This window comes from Maniola hyperantus, chromosome 20, assembly GCF_902806685.2.
Source record: "Maniola hyperantus chromosome 20, iAphHyp1.2, whole genome shotgun sequence".
Lineage (NCBI taxonomy): Eukaryota > Metazoa > Arthropoda > Insecta > Lepidoptera > Nymphalidae > Maniola > Maniola hyperantus.
In genome coordinates this window covers 9,070,806-9,089,410 of record NC_048555.1, presented here as the reverse complement: position 1 = coordinate 9,089,410, position 18,605 = coordinate 9,070,806, and the positions used below count along the sequence as shown (strand labels likewise).

General features: G+C 38.0%; 3 protein-coding genes across 4 annotated transcripts in view; 1 reads left to right on the top strand and 2 right to left on the bottom strand.

Annotated features, from left to right (window-relative positions):
- Secp43 (tRNA Selenocysteine associated protein) overlaps positions 1–18,605 on the bottom strand; it is a 414,926-nt gene that overhangs the window by 23,272 nt on the left and 373,049 nt on the right. The gene's annotated exons all lie outside the window — the stretch shown is intronic.
- On the bottom strand, positions 60–8,043 carry cv (twisted gastrulation BMP signaling modulator crossveinless). The gene is made up of 5 exons (XM_034979176.2): positions 7,503–8,043; positions 6,960–7,166; positions 4,844–4,979; positions 4,208–4,276; positions 60–1,710 (listed from the first exon to the last, which is right to left on the bottom strand). The coding sequence occupies exons 1-5, from the start codon at positions 7,705–7,707 to the stop codon at positions 1,602–1,604; spliced, it is 726 nt and encodes a 241-aa protein (XP_034835067.1). The 5' UTR covers positions 7,708–8,043; the 3' UTR covers positions 60–1,601.
- LOC117991581 (alpha-amylase 2-like) lies at positions 7,604–18,032 on the top strand. 2 transcript variants are annotated; one of them, XM_069505323.1, is made up of 10 exons: positions 7,604–7,647; position 8,423; positions 13,433–13,609; positions 14,285–14,436; positions 14,820–15,000; positions 15,479–15,594; positions 15,919–16,426; positions 16,737–16,937; positions 17,389–17,550; positions 17,897–18,032. In XM_069505323.1, the coding sequence occupies exons 1-10, from the start codon at positions 7,604–7,606 to the stop codon at positions 17,906–17,908; spliced, it is 1,554 nt and encodes a 517-aa protein (XP_069361424.1). In that variant the 3' UTR covers positions 17,909–18,032. The 2 variants fall into 2 exon arrangements, with proteins under 2 accessions (XP_069361424.1, XP_069361423.1); XM_069505322.1 differs by lacking the exons at positions 7,604–7,647; position 8,423 and adding an exon at positions 12,179–12,302.

Sequence of the window (18,605 nt, the reverse complement as noted above, 5' to 3'; positions counted from 1 at the left end):
ACAGATTTCATTTTAGCCAGCGAATTCATCCGCGTGGACTACACAGATTTCATTTTTGCCAGCGAATTCATCCGCGTGGACTACACAGATTTCATTTTTGCCAGCGAATTCATTCGCGTGGACTACACAGATTTTATTCTCCTAAGAGGTTCAATTTTCAAAAATCCTTTCTTAGCGGATGTCTATTTCATAATAGCAACCTGCATGCCCAACCCAATCGATCCAGTAGTTTGAGCTGTGCGTTGGTTGATATATCAGTCAGTCAGTCACTTTTTCCTTTTATATATTTAGATTTTGTAACGATATTTTATTATTTCTACATTCTGAATTTTATACATTCTGAAAGTATGCGTTATTTATTACTAAAACTTTTGTATTAATATAAAATAATAAAAATAAACGACATGTCAACTGGCTATAATAATGTAAATTATTTTTTACGAGTTTGCTTACTTCTATACATTATACTAAGTTATACCTTATAATTATACACGAAGGACGGACAGTACAGAATAAATATTAACATGAAAAAATTAAAGCAGTTTAAAGATCTATAAGAATACCTGAGTAAACATATTAAAAAAATACATAAAACTTGTAAAATTATTCGCAAATAATTAAATAGTTTCAATGAAACTAAAATAAATATTGTTTTCCAATACTCGCTAGTGAACAGTCTTTTTCTTCTAATTGACATAATATCACTGGATTTTCACACTGTGTAAGGCACTCATAATAATAATATATTGGCTAAATAATCTCAATTCTTGATTATAATTTTATCGTAACTCAAAATATTATAAATAATTTATTCGAGTAGTTGATTGAAGTATGTAGATATTAAAAACATTTACAATTTGTAATACTTAGAGCTAGCGCGCACCACAGTGCGGTGCGTTATAAAATCCGTAAATTTGAATTTAAATGTATCTAAATCCGGTGCGGAATTAATTCCGCAGTGCGCGCGCTTCCACATAAATCTATAGTTCAGTTTTAGTAATCACAGATTTTGCGGAAAAAAACGCACGGAAATTTACCGTTATACGCGCTAGCTCTTGCGTTTTCGTTTGAATTTGACACGCACGAACAATCTCGTACTACTAAATCGAGTAAGTACTACTAACTCGCACCTATAGTCGACGCATTTTAAACTGAGTCGTCGAGTTATCTGTCTGTTTAGCTAGCACTTAGTACTTACCAACGACCTGTAAGTAAGTGCGAGCGAAACAGACAGATAACTCGACGACTCAGTTTAAAATGCGTCGACGATAGTGTGCGCACTCCCATAATACGTGAAAGCTCGTTCCAGTGTGTGTGTAATTTGTATGTGTTCGCACGAGTCTTTTACGAAAACGCATCCAAAGTGCGTTCGGTCTTACTCATAAACTAAACTGAAATGGCCTAAGAAGTTTGTTCTATAGTTGAGATAAGAGCGTTACCACACTGGCAACTTGTAAGCGTTTTTCACCGAGTATGCATTATCTGCTAACATATTCCATACAGTTGATTTCAGATAAACACAACTCGCTGGAACAAAGCTCTCAAATCGTCAGTGCGATAAGGATCTCAGTTTAAAGTAGTATTAAAATGAAAATCACAATTTATACGGACTGCGCATCGACTTCCTCCCCGTAGTCAAGGTCGTCGTACGACAAATCATCAGTTATTGCACCGTCAGGGCTCTCCTTCCCACCGGGACACGCGAGGCATCTGAAATGAAGAAAATAATATGATTAAATATGCTTATCATCACAACCCATACTAAAATGCGAAAGTATGTTTGTTTGTTGATATTTTGTCCTTCAATCACGCCGCCATAGAGCTACGGATCGACGTGATTTTTTGTCGTGACGTGATTGTTGTGGAAATAGTCAAGACCCGGAGAGTAACATAGGCTACTTTTTATACAGGAAAATCAAAGAGTTTCCACAGGATTTAAAAAACTAAATTCACGCGGACGAAGTCGCGGGCTTCAGCTAGTATTATAATATACTAACGAGTCGCCTCAGCTTCACATGGGCGACGATTTTTTCCGACTTAATTCATATCAGCGGCTTATTTTCTTTAAATGTTCATACTTATGAATATTACATACTATATAGAACATACTACAACTTTAGCCTATAGATCCTTGTTAGATAATTTCTATTTCTATCGGTGAAAATCGTATGAAAATCCGTAGAGTAGTTTATGAGATTAGCCCGAACGAACACGAACGCAACGCGGCGGGGAACGTTGGGTTTCCAAGGTGCTAGGATTGGCGACCTCCGCCGCTTGAACCGCTGCACTGGTGTCAGCGGCGCAAGATCATGGCGTACGGAAATCGTGGCGCACAAGAGACCTATGTCCAGCGTCTGTATGGACGTAGATATATATTGGTGACATGACGATGATGACGATGAATTTGAGGTTTAAAATACCTATAGTCCGTGACAGGTTGAGGTGGCAATCGGGGTATGAGGCGGGGGACGCCCCGCACACCCACACGTAACACGCATTCGCCCACACCGGGATAGCGCGGGGGCTGTGCGGGTGTGCGGGGCGTTTCCTCCCCGATTGCCATTTCAACCTGTTGCGTACTATAGTTGTTTAAAATTAATACAAAGCCGTGATTAATTATATTAAATATTAATGAATTGGCAACACCTGTACGACACTTGATACTTGTTGTTGCGTCCGCGCATATTTGTATGTTAATTTACCGGCCTTGTAGCGCAGGTGTTCCACAAGATACTAATAGGAAAACTTAAGAGGTTTGATAACGTTGAGAAAAGATGATTAGATCTTTGGAACTTACTAGCTTCTTGCTGGCGACTTCGTCCGCGTAGACTACACAAATTTCAAACCCCTATTTTACCCCCTTAGGAGTTGAATCTTCAAAAATCCTTTCTTAGCGGATGCCTACGTCATAATAGCTATTTGCATGCCAAATTTCAGCCCGATGCGTCTACACGTCTGCGTTTACGTCATTTAATTTAGAATAATATCTTAGGAGATATCACAAAATTAAAATAATATGAAATATCGTTAAAATTAAAACTAACGCGCAACAAAACGAGACGGAGGCGGCGGTGGTCGCATTTATAATATTAGTATGGATTATTATTAATACGGACTATTATTAATCACTCCTGACTGACACCACATTAGTATTTACATTGCACCCATGCGAAGCCGGGGCGGGTCGCTAGTGCATAATATATTATGCAGGTAGAAGTGGTGTACCTACAGTAGTGTACACAGTGACGATTTTAGTAAAATCTGCGCATAACATGCATGTTTACTCGATGCGATTCGGATTATTCACGCGAGATTCTATTTAAATCGTGTGTTTACCTTACGAGTTTACATCGCAAGATGAAATCTTACCTGTAGGCTTAGTATAAGATTTTACACCAACCAAAGTGATAGAATTCGAGAGTCGAAAAAATTGCGTTAAACAAAAACTTAACTTCGCTTGTTTTAAAGTTCACGTTCCCCATACATGCGCTCCCAACTTTCCAATTAAAAATCCTCGGCACAAAATTTTTGCCTTTAATTTATAGTCAAGCTTTTACAGGAGACCATTCAGATGACATAATATGTCGTATTCAACCTTTAAGCAATGCATTAGTCAAGAACTATAAATTTCAGTGTAAATCAAGGACTTCTAGGACTATTTTACTTTGACGTTGTCGTGTTTCGAGTTCTACCAACGTCGCGCGTCGGTGAAAAGTAAAATCTTATACTAAGCCTGTTTTAATTTTAGCCTTAGTAAGACGTATCGTATTCGTATTGACTGAATACACAGTTTACTGCATAGGAGCGGTTCATGTGCAAAAGAGGGAAAATATACTAGGACTTACAATACACTGTTAGTCACTCATTTAGTCAGCTTTAGTATCGTCACGTACCTGTTTTCCTATTTCTTAAATAATAAAAACATATTAATTACTAGCTTATGCTCGCGACTTCGTCCGCGTGGCCTACACAAATTTCAACCCCCTATTTCACCCCCTTAGGGGTTGAATTTTCAAAAATCCTTTCTTAGCGGTTGCCTACGTCATAATAGCTGTCTGCATGCCAAATTTCAGCCCGATCCGTCTAGTAGTTTGAGCTGTGCGTTGATAGATCACTCAGTCAGTCAGTCAGTAAGTCACCTTTTCCTTTTATATATTTAGACTAGCTGATGGGTACTACAGACTACAGTCAAAGGGTTGCTTCTTACCTGCTCTCATTGATGCCGTAGTAGAGGCATTTATCACCGACGCATTCGCAGCATCCATCATGGAACCATCTGAAAATCGATTTAAGATTTTTAAGAAACAATTGAGTACCTATAAATTTCATAATAGGTACAACAAGAAAATTTCAAATCGAACAATTTGTAAAGGCGAGTTTGAAATTGGTACACGGAAAAAAAATAGAGAAGACTCAAAAAGGACGCGCGGCGCGCGCCTTTATATCAAAATAAATAAAGGTTAAGTTTGAGTTGTTTTCCGCGAAAGACGCCGCGTCTCGATTCTAGTCTACTCCATTCTGCCGGTGTGCGTACCTAAATCGCCAGTCGATTCACGAAGGAGCGTATCCGAATTTTATAAATTTTACGTATTGGGATTATTAATAAAGTGTAGGTATACTGTAATGCACTGTCGTAACTTTATATCTAAAACTATTACGCAATTTATAGGATCGTCATTTAGATTGACAAATAGTCTTTTTTCGTGTAGCCTAGTCTAAGTTTGTCTTTTAGGTTACTTAGGTAGAGTTAACTAAAAATCGAATATTTGTTGGATATGCCCCTTCGACAATCGACCAACGAAATGTGTAAAATTAATAATCCTACTAATTTTTTATGCTTTACCTGAAACTGTTGGAGCCCATGGAGCGACAGGAGTTGCGACACTTGTCGCACGACATGCACTGCGACATGTACGCGACCGTGCAGTTGAACGTCACTATGTCGCGGCTCACCGGCTCCGAGTCTTGTTCCACGCTCTCTGCAAGTTATAAGCTCATATAGAGCGCATCACCAAAGAGAGAGGTACGAGAGAGGAAGAAAGGACAGATGGTCGTCGACAGACTAGGGATGATTTATGCTAGACCGTGCCGGGCCCAAGCCGTGCCACGTCCGCCGCGCGGACGATTCACGGAATGCAATTTTGTATTAAGAAACGTAACACGGACGAGGCTCGGAGGACCCGGACACGGCACGGTCTGATGTGACCTCAGACAAATGTCTAATCTGGTGCCTCGGCTTGTGCCCGGCACAGTCTAGTATAAATCATCCCTTAGGCTGAGATCTATTGAGCGCACTATGAATTTGCTCACACTTAAGACAGAGTTAAAACGAGACAGTTTTAAGAGGAGACTAGATGATGGCTTTAGGTTTTTAAGAATCTATTTAAAAAAATGATAAAATAAATACAGGTGCTGCAATAACAAATAATTAGATTTCTCTCACGTGATGTCTAATCTTTGCGAAGACTGGCCGCCGTGACCCAAATTAATTATTACTATCCGGGAGGACATTGATTATTATTGTTAAAAATAGTAGAAAATATTTCTTTTCTACAATTCTTTCACTCACGAAATCAAAAAAAAATCACGCGCGTGCTGCTCTGCACAGGAAAATGTCGTCAAATTACATACATATTATTCTAAAGTGGACCTAAGACCCAAGTAGATCTATCAAAAGACGAAAGAAGAAAATATGATTTCGGAATTCTAAGCTCTAGTTTAATAGCTAATATTATGCTAGAAATAAAATAAGATAGCACAATGCAGGCGCCACGATGATCTTAAAAAAATATGACGAAATAACTAACATTCCCCATTTCTTTGAGCTAGTGCTCAGGTATACACACAACAGTTATACCCACCAAACAAACTAGCAGAAATTTCCCAGAAAGCCACAGGTCACAATAATTTATAATAACTGATAAACTTACAGTTACTGATAAACTAAATTCCATGAATAGTTAGCACAGCTGCATTCATACAACAAAATTTCTGAATAAGTCATCAAAGGAGTTAGATCACATTATAAAATTCACACAAATAAGTGCAGGAAGGTAGGTGCAGACAGGTAGAAAATTCCTTAGAGGATGAGTCACTTTGAAATAAAATACTCAAGTAACTAAATGAAATATTTTCTCTGTGGGGATTCTATGTTCCTAGAAGGTCAGGTGTAGAATGGGTGTGGACAATAAATTTTTAAGAAACCAACTAAAGATTTAGATATCATACACACTATTTCAATATTAATTAATCATTTTGAAATATTAACAATAGTCCAGACAATTTAGCTCAAAAAATAGGGGTAAGGTTAAATTAGATCATGCAATTATCTATAAAATTGTCTTTAAGCTTTTTCTCCTAACAGTCACCGTTTCTGAGATATTACAATTAAAATAGTTGAAAAAGTAGTTTTCTTCATGATTCAGAACTATTTTGTGAAAACTATTTTTATATTGGTCTGTTTATCCAGTACATACAAACACAACAATTTATGAGAATATAAATAAATAATCACATTAATGTTATAAAAGGTGAAAGTTTGTCTGTTCGTAACTATTTAATAAAATGTATTCCAAACATTCATACAAATTTTCATTCATTTATAATATGGGTATTGATCATTAACTGATATCTTTGCTAAGTTCTATTTATCTAAATTTCAAACACTTCACTTACTATTTTTTAGAAAAGCTGTTATATTATTACATATTGTCTGTGAACGTTTTTGTGTTAAAAACACTACCAGAAAAGTCATGCCGCCAAGCAAGTTATCGTTTGGGTACAATGTAGAAACCAAAGGGGAGTACGGGTTTAATAAAAACTGCCTTACCCCTTCTAGGTAGCTCGCTTCCATCTTAGAGTGCATCATCATTCATCACTTACCACCAGGTGAGATTGCAGTCAAGTATCTGAATAAGGTTCAGTTTTTAAAAAGCACGATATTATAACAAATAACTTACGTAAATGGTACACTACTTGTCTCTCAGGTGTTGGTCGGTACACAGACAGATCAATGTCCACAGGATATGTGATGGAGAGCCATCTTTGTTGAGGGTCCGGGTCACTGGTCAATGCGGCAAACAGTCCAGGAACATTATCTGGTAACTCCTCAACGTAGGATGTCTTGGATAGCTCTGTCTGTGTGTCATTTGGCTTGGGACACATGTCTAGAAGGAATATTTTAATGATGAGTAAATAAAATGATTTATGTAAATGAAAATATTCTTTAGACTTATTTCATTTCATTAGATGGATGGATTAACTCTTTCCTGTACACACTTCAAGGGAGAGATTGTAAATAAAATTTTGTATAAATTTTACATTTTTAACGTCATTTTCAGTTATTTTGCAGCAACACATTACACCTCTAGGACATGTTATATCTAAATATATAAAACTAGCTTATGCTCGCGACTTCGTCCGCGTGGACTACAAAATTTCAAAACCCTAAGAATAGTAAGATTTCTACACATATACAAGTAAGTAGATACAGAGTTACTTACCAACGCAACTGCAGCATTCACTATACAAATAGCTAAGACAGTTGAAACAGTCTTTGCAGCACGAACAATCCTTCAAGTCACACTTACAAGATTGCGTTAGCATGCACTTGGATACCACACTGGCGCATATAGCTTCGTTGCAAGCGTAAACTATTGACACTGCACTTACGAACGACAATATTATAAAAATATAATTACTCTTCATTTTGAATGATTTAACTGTATTTAAAATGACCAATAATTTAACAGTTACAAATGTTGGGATCTGTGCTTAAAACGCACTTTTATTTATTTTAATTATTCCTTACAGAATGCTTTTTACTAAAAGTTTTATCAAATGGGCTTTGAACAAAAGAACAACACGTGTAATTGAAATCGAAATACTGTAAACGAACTATGAATTGTTTATAATATGCCCGACCTAAGCTTTTATAGATTGTGAGTATTTTAAAAAGTTTGTAGGTTCACTGGATTTTATCAAAAACGCAGAGCCAAGCTCAAAAGCTCAACAAATATGTTTTTCATTCATTTGACAACTAAAGTGACGTAAGAAGTTTGACATTTTCTAAATTAAATGACAAGACTAATGAGTAAATATCAAATCCAAAATGAATCCAAACCATTCGCATGCCATTCACTCTTTGATCTGTGCTTTATGATATGTACTGGCTCCCCAGAACAAGGGCTATTAGAAGTAGCCCGTAGATAAAGTAATAAAGGTAGATACAGGAACGTTTGCTTTCTCATTCACACTAAAAAGAGAGCACAGATAAAGTTACTAATGTCATAAACAGAGACGCACCTAACCTATTTTGTCCCTTATCGTGTAACTGGTTTTTTTCAAAAATACATACAACTTACATACAAGGCATGCAACTTTAGTTGCGAAACAAACTTTGAGAATTCGTGGCGTTTAATAGAGTAATAAAGGTAGATTGAAGTACTGTGTAACCGCGTATGAGATAGCGATAGCACGACGTAACGATGAATAACACGACAATGATAACCATTGTTTAGTAGTCAATATTTGTATTAACCGATCAACAATATTTGTATTAAACGTTTTGTATGTGAAAACAAGTACCTAAATAACTAATGAGAAATAACTACAATTACGCCACGAATTCTCAAAGTTTGTTTTACAACTAAACTAGCGGCACGCTATGATGGCCGGTTTGACGTTTGTCCGCTCATGAAGTTCCGTATTAATTGATAACGACTTTGAAGGAAATAATTGTATTACTTTATTGACGATAGTGATGTGCAGAGATTCATAAATTTTATCGAATGTAGTTTTAGGTTTAGGACTCAAAATTTATTTATTAAATTGATTTCTTAAATGTATACAAGTGTAGAAAAATCAGTTTGCACCATTTAAGGGGTGAATGTACTTGTGAATATGAACAATTTTCACTATGTGGACAAACCTCTGAAATCGCAAAAAAAATATCAATAAATTTTTAAAAATGGAATCTAATACGATCGTCACATAGGATCGCTGGCTAGCACAACTACTACCTCCGGCAAACTCGCGTCAATGCTCAATGCAAAACAAAGCAGTTTCGAATTGACGTTGCTTCGAAAGTATAAACTGTCAGTGCAATGCGATTGTGATATAGTTTTGACCTGGCTTTGGATTTCAAATATTGATACTGCATTACTGTTGACCCTTGCTCGTTAATTTGGACTCTGTTCAAGCCCTTTGTTGTGGATTTCGTCGATATGACCGAACGTACGCAGAGAACTGTTCTAAATAGTCAGACACGTGAGTTCCTAATACGCCTTCGTAACTATTTCGATCGTGAAGCTCAAAATGGAGGGCCAATTTTACCTATAACGTCAGTGGTTGAACGCGTAGCTGATGCGCTTAATATTGGACAACGAACTGTTAGACGGATAACTAAAAAAAAATATGGCGAGACTGGCACAGAAGAAAATAAACTTCACACACCAAAAAAGAGAAAACGAGCAAAACCAGTCGTAGGCATCGATAGCTTTGATGCCGATGCTATCCGAAGACATGTTTACGGCTACTATTTACAGAAGGAGTATCCAACAAGAAAAAAGTTGGTGCATTCACTGAAGGAAGCTGGATTATTCTTCGGTGGGGAAAGTTCTTTAACGAAGATTTTGAAGACCATTGGATTTCGATACAAAAAATGTAACAAACGCAAAATATTGATGGAAAGATTTGATATAGCGATGGCAAGGTATACTTTTTTACGGCAAGTGAAAGAAATCAAAAATTGGCAAATGTTGTGTTCTTGGATGAAACATGGCTTAATGCTAACCATACTGTAGGCCGTTCTTGGAACGATGACACAGCAGCATCTACTTCCAAAGTTCCTGTAGGAAAAGGATCGCGACTTATAATTTGTCACGCCGGAACCATCAACGGGTTTGTCGAAGGTTCTCTCATGGCTTTTGCGTCAAAAACCACTGGAGACTATCATGAAGACATGAATGGAGAAAAGTTTACTGAATGGTTTACCTCAATGTTGTGTAGCCTCCCTGAACCATCTATTATAATTATGGACAACGCCCCATACCACTCGATGCAAATTGACAAGCCACCTGCCCAATCCCAAAAGAAAGCTGATATCGTCGCATGGCTTCGTAAAAATGGCGTAGATGCAAACATGAATATGTTAAAAGCGGAATTAGTACGTCTTTTAAAAGAAAACAAACCAACCAAGATCCGATACGTCATTGACGAAATAGCATTAGAACATGGGCACAGAGTTATACGGTTACCGCCTTACCATTGTGAGTATAATGCGATTGAGTTGGTGTGGGCTCAAATTAAGGGATATGCTGCAGGACACAATACAGAACCCCCATTTACCACAAAAAAAAATGCTAAAATTATTAGAAGAAGCTTGTGAACATGTGACTAAAGGAGACTGGGAAAAGGTTGTGAATAGAACTGTTAAATTAATAAGGGAAGATTATGAAAGAGATGTGAAAATAGATAATATTATAGAAAACGAACATATAATTATTAATGTATGTGATGATAGCAGTGACGACAGTGACAATAGTAGTATGGACGAATCTGATTAATTATGGCCTTTTGTGGCACCTTTTCGGTATCTTTTGTATTCATATGTTTCTTGTGTGCATATAAAGGTATGTATATTCATTTTCGTTCAAATATTCAGTTCGTTCAAATAAATTAAATAAACATATACATTTTTGTTTTATTAAACCTATTTAATCAGGTACAAAAACAAAACTTAATTGTTTTTTGTTCGAGAATAAATTGACATTCCACATCACTATTGTAATGTGTCAAACCGGCCATCATAGCGTGCCGCTAGTGTAAAGTTGCATTCCTTGTATGTATTCTTGAAAAAAACCAGTTACACGATAAGAGACAAAAATAGGTTAGCTGCGTCTCTGTTTATCACATTAGTAACTTTATCTGTGCTCTCTTTTTAGTGTGAATGAGAAAGCAAACGTTCCTGTATCTACCTTTGTTACTCTATCTACGTTTAGCACGATCCAAAACTGAAAACCAGCAGAGTTGAGAATAGGTAACGATGATTTTTGTGTTAAAAGGTTATTTCAAACCTTTGTTTTACCCCTTTAGGGATTGAATTTTCAAAAATTCTTTCTTAGCGGATGTCTCCGTCATAATAGCTATCTGCATGCCAAATTTCAACCCGATCCGTCCAGTAGTTTGAGCTGTATGTTATAGATCACTCAGTTGGTCAGTTAGTGAGTCAATCAGTCAGCTTTTCCTTTTATATTATATCCTTTAGAGATAAATATGTATAAATAAAATGCCCTTCTTGTAATAGAAATAAAGGTTAAGGTAGGTACACGAAGGGTTGTGACTTTTGCATCATCGTAAAAGCAAATTAATGACGGACAGCGCCATCTTGATGTGATTTAGTAAACTAATAATTATTTAGCCGGGGCCCGGGAACACAAATCTTTATTTTTTGTGATTAAAATTATTTATTTAATTAAAATATATATTTAACGTATTAAAACCACAAATTCACGGTTTTCGGATTTTTCCTTTGCTATGATATCAACTAGATCATATATTTACAAAGTACTCTGTGACTAGATCAACGGGAAGTAAGTAGGTTCCCCTGCAGGGTTAGCATGGGCGGGGATATAATTTTCTCCCCGGGGAAAGGATAAAATCTTTATCCCCTCCGACAGCTTTATCCACTCTCCGAGCATGGGCTCACGGGTGGATATAATTATCCACAGTGAATAAAACGGGGGACTTTTCGGTTTTTGGATTTTTTCCTTTACCTTTATTGGGTTAATGGTAATTGGTATTTGGGACCTATGTTGGGTTTATGTTGGGGTTCCCAACCATATTCCAAACATAACCCAAACACAACCCAAACATAACACAAACACAACACAAACATAACCTAAGCCCAACAGGTACCGCGAGACATGTTTTGATTTTTTAAGTTCTATGAGAATAAACTTAAACCCACGTCTAATGCCGAGGATAAAATTGTCCCCGAATCAGGGATAAACTTCTCCTCTCCCCTGTTGCCGTGCTTTGAGAGGTGGACAAGTAAATTTTATCCCTCGTCAGTGGATATAATTGGGGGATAAGAATTTTGTCTCCTGCCCATGCTACCCCCTAGCAGGATAGGTTTTGATCACAGAGTAGGTACATTGAATATAGTGGTTTTGATTCGATGACACGACTGACAGACAGACAATGAAGTGACCCTATAATATAAGGTTTTCATTTTTCCTTTTGAAGTACAGAACTCTAAAACGAACTACTTATCTAAGTTTACCAATTTTAGGTATATATAGGTAAGTAGGTAGGTACCTACTATAATATTTTAGAACTGCATTTTAAATATTTCTAGGACCCTCCCCTAGGGGAGTTATTAGCTGCATATTACAAGATAATAATGTAAGAGGATTAAATGATAAGGACTAATTAGCAGTGATATAAGTAGCTAGGTACATTTAAAAATAGCAATCAGATATTTTATATCTTAAGAATTATGTATCTAGCTATAGAATAATTAAATGGATAAACATTTTTACTGTTATTCGAGGAATTAGCATCCAAGATTCAAAACGTGTGATGGTAAATTATTTTTTTATCAAAGAGTATTATATTTATTTTCATCATACCTAACATTACCTAAGTATATTTGAAAAACGAAAATTGGCATTAGGGGATAGTGAGAACAAAATTCCATTTTGTTTTAACGGCAAATTAGCTTTCTCTATTCTGATATGGTCTGCGTTCGTGCTTTTGTATATTGTTTTGTTTTTTCTCATAGGTAGTGATAAAAAAAATATTGTGTGCAAAAATATAGTAATATAGAAACGAAAAGGCCAGATCTTCAAAGTTGGTCATCCATCCATTTGCCGACTGGGTCAACGTTGCTTAACAATCGCAAATAATTGTCACAACTAGGGCATACGTCCTTATACTTACTTAAGTATACTTAGTTATCTTTACCTACTTTAAGGCGAGTCACCGAGGCGGGCAGCGCGGCTTTGAAATAAACCGCTTGGCAACGTTCAAATTCTGTGTTTCAAACGTTAAATTTGAATTTAATAAATTATAGAAGTCCTGTTGAAAACCAAAATTTAGCAGGTTCTCTGTAGTACTTAAAGACAAATATTTCCATATAAAAATTATTTGCCAAGTCAGAAATTTTAGTATTAAATAATTCGTTTTAGACTTTCATTTCGGCTTATTTCAAGATTTTATTTGATCGAGTGAAGTACTTCCTATTGTGTATCAAAGTAGCACATTCTTTAGACAATGTCTTTAGGAATATTGTATATTTTTAGTAAGGCCATTATTTAATAGAAAATACCTAAAACATTTGATCTAGCAAACCAGTTTTTTGCGCTTAGCCTCGGTGACTCGCCTTAATTTGTTTCAAAACTTTCAAATTTCAACACATTAAAATCTCCAGGGGCTGTACGGGGTTATTCTCGGTATCTTGGCGCTAGCAACAGTTATCAGTGCGTACAAAAATCCGTATTATGCACCGAACAGAACCGTCAATGTTCACCTTTTCGAGTGGAAATGGGACGACATAGCTGACGAGTGTGAACGGTTCCTGGGACCTCGTGGATTTGGAGGAATTCAGGTAAATAAGTAAACTTCAAGACACAATGGCTTCGCTCTTTTTCTTCGTGGCATTGAAGTGACTACCGGACGGACCGATCAAGCGTCCGAGCGTGGGATGGATTGATTTCTGTGTGATTTCTTTTGCCTGTGGGCTGGTTTACCCGATATGGTTCTTCTTTTTATTTTAACTTCGATTAGGTAACTACTTATATTTTGTTGGTAATAACCCATTGAGCGTTGATAGCCCAGTGGTGAAGACGTTTATTCGGGAGGTCGTGGGTTCGATCCCAGGCACGCACCTCTAACTTTCCGGAGTTAAGTGCGTTTTAAGCAGTTAAATATCACTTGTTTTGAAGGAAAACGTCTCGAGGAAACCTGCTAGAGAGTTCTCCATAGTTACTCAAAGGTGTGTGAAGTCTGTCAATCCGCACTTGGCCAACTTGGTGGACTGTGGTCTTCTCATTCTGTGAGGAGACGACCCGTGCTCAGTAGTGAGCTGGCGATGGATTGATGATGATGATGATATAGTGACCTAGCAGTAAAATGTTTTGATTCGGTAAGGATTTCATTGTTACCTGGATATTCATATCTAGAAAATAAATGGGTTCATCTATTTGGGATCTGTGATGCCCCTCGCCCCAGGGTGGTATAATTTTAATTTATTGCCGCTACTTATTCTTCACATATTTTTTAGGTATCTCCTCCTAACGAGAATGTGATTCTAAGAAATTACAATCGGCCATGGTGGGAGCGGTACCAATCGATGTCCTACCACTTGGTGACGAGGTCTGGGGATGAGAGACAATTCGCTAATATGGTGCGCCGTTGCAATAATGCAGGTGTCAGGTAAGAGAATCTAAACTCACGAGCAAAGAATAAGGGTTAGGTACGTACTACGTAGTTGTATTTTTTTTATACATACATATCAAAAATTGCGAAACCGGTAGGAATTTAACCTGCACCCCTCTGGCTATCGCGGCCTTAGAGACTTGGAGTGCCTTTAGTTCAATTGGACCACGATCTCTCCATTGCCGATGACGAAATCTTGATACCTATAAGTATTGTATTTTTACAGCCAGTACCTAATAATTTTTCTATTCACTGTTTTTAGTAGTTAGGCAGTACATAGTAGTTAGAGAGCTTCTGATCTTGCAATATTTTAATGCCCAGGCTAAATAAGTTCGCTTATCATAAGTAGGAGGTCTATAAGGTAATAACACTTTTCTCAGGATTTACGTCGATGCAGTTATCAACCATATGACAGGGGAGCCCTCGGAAAATGTCGGCACGGCTGGCAATACTGCGGTGTTCAGAGAGTGGTACTACCCCGCAGTGCCCTACAGGCGGGAACATTTCAACTGGCCCCCGTGTGGCATTGATGGCTCAGACTTCGTCAATAACGCTTGGAGGGTAAGTTGAGCCAGACCGGGCTCACTTGGTCTCTTGACCCGTAGACCCGTACACTGCGCAGTCATATACCTCTTGTTCAGATTAGACTACTTGTTTTGCGATCACTGTGCTCATCATCATCAACATTGGCATGGGTGGGCATTGTCATGGTCAAGCAAACTTTGCCGTCGGGGTCGGTCAGATGCAGATTCCTTCCAGGTTCGAACCCTTAAAACTCTCATTTCCTTCTCCGCTCTGTCCATCTCCCGACCTCAATGTCTTCCTCGGCCAGATGGTTCATCGCACCAGACTGCGTTGCAAACTTGCAACACCCGTAACACAGTAGGTAAGTGCGAGGTTCGACGGCACTAGTTGCGACTCTACTCAGTACATAAAGAGTAAAAGGCTGAAGCCCAGTTAACCCGAACAAATATCCGAAATCCAGAGTTGACGTCGCCAACATTCTGTCAGATTTATTATCTCTTGACAATGATTGCAGGTACGTAACTGTGAGCTGGTGGGTTTGAAGGATCTCAATCAAAGAAACGAGCACGTCAGACTCATGATTGTAAACTTCATGAATAAACTCATCGACTTGGGCGTAGCTGGATTTAGGTAAGATTCTAAGCAATTAGCCTGATCATGTGAATAAAATGGCTAATTTTCCGATTGACCAGAACGGATTGCATGATATCCTGTCACACGTAAATATTTTGCCTACTGTTCCCAATACTTAAGCCAAAAGGCACCTTTATTTTACATGATTTTCCCATTCATTCAAACAATTTACTTACTCCACTGATTTTCTGACAAACCGAAATGTTAGTTTATAGTTAACCTGATTTCTCTGTAACCTAACATTGTGTGCATGATTTATCTGATTTTCCCACTATCCGAAAAACAAAAACTCACACTAAGCAATTTCGAATTCACCAACAGAATCGATGCAGCCAAACACATGTGGCCTGAAGACCTAGAAGTAATTTATAATAGACTGAAAAATCTCAACACTGCCCACGGCTTTCCATCAAACGCTAGACCTTACATTTACCAGGAAGTCATCGACTATGGAGGAGAAGCTATAAGCAGGGATGAGTATACCCCATTAGCTGCTGTCACAGAGTTCAGAGTAGGGATGGACTTAAGTAATGCCTTTAGAGGAAATAACGCTTTGAAATGGTTGCAGTCTTGGGGGCCTCAATGGGGTCTTCTAGCTTCCCACGACGCTTTAACCTTTATCGATAACCATGATAACGAAAGGGGCCATGGGGGTGGTGGAGGAGTTTTGACCTACAAGCAGGGACGACCATACAGGGCAGCCATAGCTTTTCTGTTAGGTCATCCGTATGGAGAACCGCAGATTATGAGCAGTTTCGCTTTCTTGAACTCTGAAGTTGGACCGCCAATGGATAGGAACCAAAATATAATATCTCCATCGATTAACTCGGTAAGTTCCTTTCCTTCTACATTTTATGACATGCTTGTTTATTTCGTTATTTAAATAATAAAACGTTGCCAAACTGAACTAAGCAGGTTCTGCATCCATTTAGTATTTACCAGCTACCTACTTACTTCCGCTGAGCTGATTCTCTTAAATCATGCGTTTATTCTGGTTTCTAAGAGGTCCAGGTAGTACGGTTTCTTCTGTAAATTAAAAAAAACACTAAGTATACTTAAGTGGTTTAGCTGGAGCAGATGCTTTATTATATTTAAAAATCTCAGGGATTTTGATAAGCACAGTATTTATTTCCCTACAGGACGGTACTTGCGGCAACGGCTGGGTGTGCCAGCACCGTTGGCGTCAGATCTTTGCCATGGTTGGGTTCCGCAACGCCGCCGCTAGGACAGGCGTCACCAACTGGTGGGACAACGGTAACAGCCAGATTGCCTTCTGCCGCGGCAACAACGCCTTCATCGCCTTCAATAACAACGCGTGGGACCTCAACCTCACCTTACAGGTTATTCTTTTCGCTGCGGTTTCACTTTTCTTACACCATTTTCTTTTCACTTTTACTTTTTTAGCGTTTTAACTATCGTGAGTGATATCTATACTAATATGTATTATAAACGCGAAAGTGTGTTTGTTTGTTTGTTTGCTTGTTTGTCCTTCCTTTTCGCTTCTTGGCATAGAGATAGTTGAAAGGACGGAGAGTAAACATAGACTACTTTTTACCCCGGATAATCAAAGAGTTCCCACGGGATTTAAAACCCTAAATCCACTCGGACGAAGTCGCGGGCATTAGCTAGTACATTATAAAAAAAGCCGGCTGAACTTACGTGAGTAGTCGAAGTAAGCCCGACTAGTTTCGAACCCACCCGGGGCCCTTACTTTTCTTTTACGTAAGAGTCCCAGACACTAGTATTGTTCACCTTCAGCAAACTATTGACTGTGTCCTTAATTCCTTACAGACCTGTCTCCCAGCCGGTACATATTGTGACGTGATATCGGGCAACAAAGTGAACAACTCCTGCCAAGGGAAGACGGTCAGAGTGGGCAATGACGGTAGAGCACAAATATCTATAGGCGCTCACGAGTATGACATGATGCTGGCCATTCATGTTGGACCTGAGGTAGGACTATATTTTATTTGACCAGGATCTTATTTTTTGGCTGCCTGCTTACTACTAGCTACTATCGCTTTCGCTACATTCTAGCAGCTATAGCGTTTAAAAAGAAGCTCAAGACATCGACAATTAATATGAAAGGTCAAATACTTCCGTTCGGATGCTCGTGCCGTCTCTTCGGATATAAAATCTTTCAGGCGACGATAGTAGCCAATAAGCGTCCTACCGAATTTATAAAATACGGGCAATTCTTATATTCTTAGGGTACTCCTATAAATTGCCTTTCCATATTCAACGTCAAGGTTTGGTTGTTTGCATTAAGAGTTTTGTAAATTTTTTGAAACGTTTTCAGAGTCGGCTGTGAAAAGCTGCTGAAGTTAAGAGGGCGTGAAGATTTCCATTCTGAAAAAGCCTCAGCACAACCGGTTTACAGAAATAATTATTTTCTTCCTAATTCATTTCTTAGTCTAGCTCTGGTCTACTTTCTGGTATACCCTAATGCATTTTTCAAATAAACAAGTTTTCACATTGCAATTATTGTTTTTAATTATTTAAATGACACTTAGAAGAGATCTTATTTGAAGAACTATCTCCAGGATGGTTTCCTTCACCAATAATAATAGTCATCTGTTTAGGCATATGTAGGTATACCGTTTCACTGAGAGCCTCGTGGTGTAAGGGCGCGGCGAGAGGTCATTTGACGAACAAATCAGACAATTCAGACTTATGGAACAGCCTGCCTGTAACTTGCTTCTATCCAAAATTACTTACGGAAGTCCATAATCCAATACTTAATAATTCGCTAAGTAGGTAGGTAAGTATCTATAATCTGCCAAAACTGAAATCTTTATGGCACAACGTGCAGTGTGCACTAGTTTTGCAATTGTGCATTGTGGAGTCTTCATGTGAGAATGTCAAATGTGTTAAGCTGAGTGTGTTTTAGATTTAGAAGATGTGTGTTGTTTGTTGGTGGTGCCAATAACAAACAAGCTTGCTTGGTTGCTTGTTTTTCCTGCATGTTTAGTACTTAGTGGGAGAGCGAGCGGTACATGTCACCTGCC

Bases quoted from the DNA above. Each gene is read 5' to 3' on its own strand.
- LOC117991581 (XM_069505323.1), top strand. From the start codon at position 7,604: ATGCACTTGGATACCACACTGGCGCATATAGCTTCGTTGCAAGC. The intron at 14,437-14,819 runs GTAAGAGAATCT...CACTTTTCTCAG, and splicing joins TGCAATAATGCAGGTGTCAG to GATTTACGTCGATGCAGTTA. The intron at 15,001-15,478 runs GTAAGTTGAGCC...CAATGATTGCAG, and splicing joins TCGTCAATAACGCTTGGAGG to GTACGTAACTGTGAGCTGGT.
- cv (XM_034979176.2), bottom strand. From the start codon at position 7,707: ATGAAGAGTAATTATATTTTTATAATATTGTCGTTCGTAAGTGCAGTG. The intron at 7,167-7,502 runs GTAAGTAACTCT...TATTCCTTCTAG, and splicing joins TGAATGCTGCAGTTGCGTTG to ACATGTGTCCCAAGCCAAAT. The intron at 4,980-6,959 runs GTAAGTTATTTG...TATAACTTGCAG, and splicing joins ACAAGTAGTGTACCATTTAC to AGAGCGTGGAACAAGACTCG.